Here is a 5,819-nt window from a genome sequence, read left to right as displayed (position 1 = left end):
TGACTTTTTTCTTGACTTTTAGGTGGTATTTAGCTTTTGAGTTGATCAAATAATCAGAAAACTATTTGCTAAACGACTCATAGATAAGTTGAGTAGTTGTTTTTTAAGGTAAAATTAAAAAACCATTAGGAATATTTTTTTCATTGGCTTTAAGTTTTTTCCAAATAAACCGTCAACAACCAACAATCAACTTTTTCCCAAATACCTTCATATAACTGATTTAAATAGCTAGGATAAATAGTTAGATAATAAGTCAGTTTTTTGGTTGGTTTTTGACTTTTTATTTGGTCAAAAAGCTCAAATAAAAAAATGTTTGGTTAATAATTTTTCAACCAGCTAAACACATGGCTTTTAAGTCAAAATGAAAAGACTAACTTGTCTTTTTTCATTAGCTTTTGGCTTATTGCTTACTTTTCCTCCAATAAACAGTCAATTACCATTATTTAATTTTACCAAATATCTTTTAAATACCTGATTTATCTAGTTAACTTAAAAAATATCAAACAACATCAATTGGTCAATTAAGTCAACTAAAATAACTATCAACCAACAACTATTTAATGTCAAACACCTCTAATATCTTCGGCTAATCAAATCAGTTAACAACTCCAACAACCATCGATAAACCCATAAGCTTAAGTATCAATTGTAGGCTAATCATTGACGTGAAATAAGGACAATGGGAATGACGAATTCAGATTATAATTTCAGCCACAATAGTTTTTAGCGGATTTAAGTCCTTTATAGAGGACTAATTAAAGAATAAATATGTAGATGAGGCTTGATTTAAGATAGTTTCTTAACTATGAATGGTTTAAGTAGAAGTTTTCAATTGGAGAATTAGTTCAATTTCAAACGAGTGAATCTCAATTCGATTGTTAATTAATCGATTCGGTTGATTGTCATATACATGGAGCGATTGATCATGCTCAATTCGAAACAGTTAGTTGATTAATTATTAAGTGACCGATCAAGTGAATTACTACTTAGGTATCTACACAAGGAAAGCTATGTATATCACCCATTTATGATTACTACCTCACTTTTGTAGGGTAAATTTTTAAATGTAGGCCTCGTTCGATTAGACATCATCGGCACATTAGTCTCGGGTGGCTTAATATCAAATTTGTTTGGTTGTTGGTTTTGGGCGAGTAAATTTCAAAAAGGTATGGGCGAGCAAAAAGTGGTCTTTAATCCAAAACATGCAGTCATATTGGACATTCGGAAACTACAACATCCGATCCGACTCGTATATCCGAATTCAATATCCAAATAAATTTATTGGATATTAAAAACATCTGATATTCGATGCCAACGAGGATAGGTTGAAAGTTTTAAGTTGTATATCCGAAACGAATTTACGACGTTGACATCCAAATTTAATCAATATGTTTTTTATATAGTACTTCATATTTTTATTCTTATATTAAATTTATTACTAATATGCAGATATCCGATATTCGTTTATCCAAAATAATGTCAAATATCCGATATTCGACTATTTAAAAAGACAATTATTGGAAATTTGAATCTCAAAGTTTGATATCCTAATTGGTATTCAATATTTGAATTGTTGAATCAAATATCCAATCCGAATTATACTTTCAATCCGATATCATAAGATTTAAATCGAATATTGAATCGAATCATCAGATTTTCAGATCATCAAATAGTTTTATTCAGCCCAACAAATATGTCAAAGTGTAAGAGGAATTTGATCCCCAACAACGACTTATGCTTCATATGAAGTTGCTGAAATTTACTTGGTGATGCTTGAAATCATACAAACACATTTTCTCATAAGTTGAGGATGAGTCTTACATAAACTGGCTAAATATCTTGCTCATTCAATAATACATCATTTGAATGTTTATATACATCAAAATGATATACATTGTCGGAAAATCGGTTTAACATGCTAGATTTCTCAATTTGACAATAATCCTCTCCAAAAAAGTATGCTAGTACACTATTGTAATACTTCATTAGTTGAGGACGAACCTTCGGAGTTGTTCATCCAAAAACTGACCGACAAGCTCGGTGTGAGAGATCGTACGTAGTGCCACCACTTAGGTGGAATATATAACATTTCTCCTTCGTCTAAAATGCAGTCCATGAATTCCAGATCCTTCGCTCTTGGGAATAAATTGTCATCGATGTCGTCTAAATCAACCTTCAAAAGTCTTAACTTGATCAGATGACATATCAATTGCACATCAAAGACAGAATAAACAGGAAAGCTAAGAAACCTTGTGAAATTGAGTCTAAGAACTTGACCCAATTAGCTTTCAGGTGATCAAGTAACGGTCTTTATAGAAACTTGACCCAACTTTGACCTAACAAGACTAGTCGACTACTTCAAACCCCAAATGCACGCCTCTTCTTCGAGGCGATATACTCTACTTGAGTGTGAGGGTTTACATCAACCTTTCAAAACCTCACCTATTTTTGTATTAAGTTATGTTTTTAAGGGTCCATAGTATCGGGTCGAATCAGGATCACAAAAGTGGACACGGACCCAGATTTGACCCGGACTCTAGGGCCAAAATTAGGAGGATCCTGACCCTTTAATTAGGGTTCGGTCGAATCTAAACCCTTACGGCCCATGCCCATGCCCATGCCCATGCCCATCCCTAACTCCAGACTCATACACATCCCAAGTGTAGAAAATCGGAGAAAGGTAGATGAAGTGAGGCAGGGAGTCTTAGCAATACATAGTTACAGTTGGTGGGTTGCCTACCTGACTGGAGTTGCTGAGCATGGTTTCAGAATGCGGATAAAGTTCCTCAGACAATGATGCTGGATATAGTCTTACATACTTCTTACCAACAACCTGGTAGAGGACAATCACTTGCCTTCAGAAGGAAAGATCGAGATTCAAAAGCAGATTCAGATCTAACAACTGACCGTTCGCACCAAAATGGGTTCAATAATTAATGTTACGATGCAGAAATTAAATGCATAAAGTCGGCATGGAATGTACTTTTACCTGAGCATATATATTATGGTGAGGATCATGGTGCAAAGGTGTTATAGTCCCAGCAGGACCAAACCAAGCATTAATCGACCTTAATTCCCCGCCACCAGCGTAACAATAGTCTGGAACAAGAATGTCCTTCCGCAGCTCCTTTATCTGTAGGAATCAACCCCATGACTGTATCAACAATTGAACATATTGATTCGATCAAACATACAGAAAGCTCATGTTATATCATACATGCCTGGTCAAACAACGGATGTTGCGCAAGGTATGTCAGAACTGCAGATGTGTTACTCGACTGAATTCGTTCGAGAAACTGAGAGAATGTTATAAGCTCTTGCTTCCACTCGGAACAAAGGTAATTTTTCCCGACCTGCAAATTAACTAGGAAAATTAATGTCGAATTCCTATCAAAAAACCCAAAAGGGGATGAAGCAAGAATCGATAACCATTAGAGCTGTTCTTTTAATTAGAGGAGGTGTGATCATCATCAACTTAATAGATGCAAACAGAGAATATTGTAATCCTTTAAAATGAAACATAGTATTGTAAGGCTTATGATTGCTCAAATTGTAGAAGTTGAAAGATGTAATCATTCTTTAGAAGTATACTTGCCGATAAACAGAGTTGAGAGGAAATAGGCATCAGCTAATCACCTCGACAAGAACTGTCCGACCACCAGCAACCCTTTTCAAATAATCTAGGTTGTTCCACCTAGCTCTAGCAGGCCAATGAGCCATTGAATTGCTGATTATAACAGGCAAACCCAATAGATAATAGTCCCGAAGGAAACCCTCTAAAGATAACCCAGAGCGTCTGAAAACATGCTTCGAAGAAAGTGATTTTGGTGGCAATAACCGGAGAACCTACAAGTCCAAGTATAAACTACAGTCAACTTCAGTTCCAGGTTAAGCTAGATTTCTCAAATCAACTTGAACAATATTAAGTGCACAAACAAATATCAAAATCATAATCAAGTTAAGTCACATTCAATACCATTACTATACCAAAAGACCAAACTATCAAGAATCTTAAATTCAACATATATTCAACCATCAAATCTGAGAAACAAGGAGACCAAATGCTTTCAACCTTTAGCAGTTTTCGCTAGGTAAACAAAACAAAAAAGCACTTCCATATAATTTCCCTTTTAAAGACATTTTAGAAATGGATACAATTTCATAAAACTCTGTCGACGAAAAATTGATCCATAAGACTTCATCAAAAATCTATCTAAAGTTGTGAACACAAATAAAATCCATATCTTTTCTTCCCTTTGGATTGTTTAAGCATTCATTCATATGCAATTATAAATCAATTTTAATATCGTTAGAAATTGTGTCGAGTCTTTTATCTGAATATAGTACTTCAAATCACAATTGAGTTGAATTATAAAGGGCCCTAATTTTGGAAACACATAACAAAAGGGTTTTGGTTAGCTTTGTTCCACCCCTGCACATCACTAATAATTCATACAACCAACCAAATGCAAATAACATAGTAATTATATATTATGAAATCAACCAATAAACCACAAAACATGAAATTTTCAATAAAGATAATATCTTTAATGCCAACTCTTTCTATGTTTTCCAGCACCCAGAAAACAACCATTAACCAACTTGCCACACTTTAATAACAGAACTTCAATTCCATAATCCCAACTCAATATTTCCAAATAACACTAAAATTTCCCAATTAAAACTAAATCAATAAATACAATAAACTACTAATTATATATCACCAACATTTCAATAAAAATGCAATCTTTAAACCATAAAAGAAAAGAAAAATCACTACAAACTACTAAAAGTTCAACAATTTAGCATCAATTAGATCAACAACAATCAAATTTTCAATGTAAATCAAATCTCAATGACAAATATAACAAAACTAATACTAATAAATCATCAACTATCTACAAAATTTAGATCATTCAACAGAAAATAAATTTTAAAAAACACAAATTAAATGAACAATACCTCAATTTCGTTTAATTCACCAGAAGAAAATAATAACCCACCACCATCTTCAACCTTAGCCTTATTAATAACCATGTTTTGTCTCTGCTCCAAAACCGCCATAACTTTATCAACCCCATTTTCAATATCAACCCTCAACAATGACCCACCCATTATTAACCCTAAATCCAAAACTTTTAACGTCTCCTCCAAATCACCGCCGGCGAAATGATGTTTCGCCACGTGTAAGCACGCCATTGAATACGCATCCCTCCAGATTGGCAGAACAGAGTTCCATGGCCCACTGTGTAGTTGCTCCCATGCCATTTCACGTGCTATCTCGGCTGCACGTACATCCCCCTCACGTGCTGCCGCCGCCATACGTGCGAACGCGTACCCACCACCTTCTTCGGATACGCGTTGGAGTATTCCCGGGGTTTCTTTTTCTAGTGTTGGTGTTTCGAGTCCGCCATTTGAGGAATCCATTAAGGTTTCCGAAAATTAGAGAGGAAGAAAGAGATGAAGGAGATTTTTGTGTGGACTGACGAAGGGAGTGTGTGTTTTTATGGTATAATAAAAGGGGGGAAAATGGAAGAATTATAGTTCTATAAATAGAAATTGTAAAAGGTCAAGGGTCAAAAAATATCTCTGGGGTTATGATATTTTTGAGAATATCTTTAATGTAGTGGCTTCACTTTTGATTATAAAATTTAGATGAATTTTTAATGAGGACTATCTCAAGACATAATTATCTCAAGACGATTCAATATAGATTGGCTTAATTTTAATTTATTAAATTACAAAAGTAAAAAAAAAATACTTTAGATTTAATATTGAATTAATTATTTTTAAAATATAAATAGTTTAGGGTGTTTGTA

General features: G+C 34.0%; 1 protein-coding gene across 3 annotated transcripts; it reads right to left on the bottom strand.

Moving 5' to 3' along the window:
• Nucleotides 1-1,778: 1,778 nt before the first annotated feature.
• Nucleotides 1,779-5,531, bottom strand: LOC130817407 (lysine-specific demethylase JMJ30-like). 3 transcript variants are annotated; one of them, XM_057683095.1, is made up of 6 exons: nucleotides 4,963-5,529; nucleotides 3,637-3,846; nucleotides 3,222-3,353; nucleotides 2,990-3,133; nucleotides 2,741-2,833; nucleotides 1,779-2,173 (listed from the first exon to the last, which is right to left on the bottom strand). In XM_057683095.1, exons 1-6 carry the CDS (start codon nucleotides 5,425-5,427, stop codon nucleotides 1,970-1,972), a joined length of 1,248 nt encoding a protein of 415 aa, XP_057539078.1. In that variant the 5' UTR covers nucleotides 5,428-5,529; the 3' UTR covers nucleotides 1,779-1,969. The 3 variants fall into 3 exon arrangements, 2 of the variants coding, with proteins under 2 accessions (XP_057539078.1, XP_057539079.1); XR_009043778.1 differs by having other exon boundaries at nucleotides 2,118-2,173; nucleotides 2,741-2,855; nucleotides 4,963-5,530; XM_057683096.1 differs by lacking the exon at nucleotides 1,779-2,173 and having other exon boundaries at nucleotides 2,767-2,902; nucleotides 4,963-5,531.
• Between the last annotated feature and the right edge of the window lie 288 nt (nucleotides 5,532-5,819).

The sequence above is a fragment of the Amaranthus tricolor genome, chromosome 7, assembly GCF_026212465.1.
Source record: "Amaranthus tricolor cultivar Red isolate AtriRed21 chromosome 7, ASM2621246v1, whole genome shotgun sequence".
NCBI classification, from domain to species: Eukaryota; Viridiplantae; Streptophyta; class Magnoliopsida; order Caryophyllales; family Amaranthaceae; genus Amaranthus; species Amaranthus tricolor.
The sequence above is the reverse complement of the archived record's forward strand: the minus strand, read 5'-3'. Positions and strand labels throughout refer to the sequence as shown.

Bases quoted from the DNA above. Each gene is read 5' to 3' on its own strand.
- LOC130817407 (XM_057683095.1), bottom strand. From the start codon at position 5,427: ATGGATTCCTCAAATGGCGGACTCGAAACACCAACACTAGAAAAAGAA. The intron at 3,847-4,962 runs GTATTGTTCATT...TTGGACTTGTAG, and splicing joins GTGAATTAAACGAAATTGAG to GTTCTCCGGTTATTGCCACC. The intron at 3,354-3,636 runs GTGATTAGCTGA...GTTAATTTGCAG, and splicing joins GTCGGACAGTTCTTGTCGAG to GTCGGGAAAAATTACCTTTG.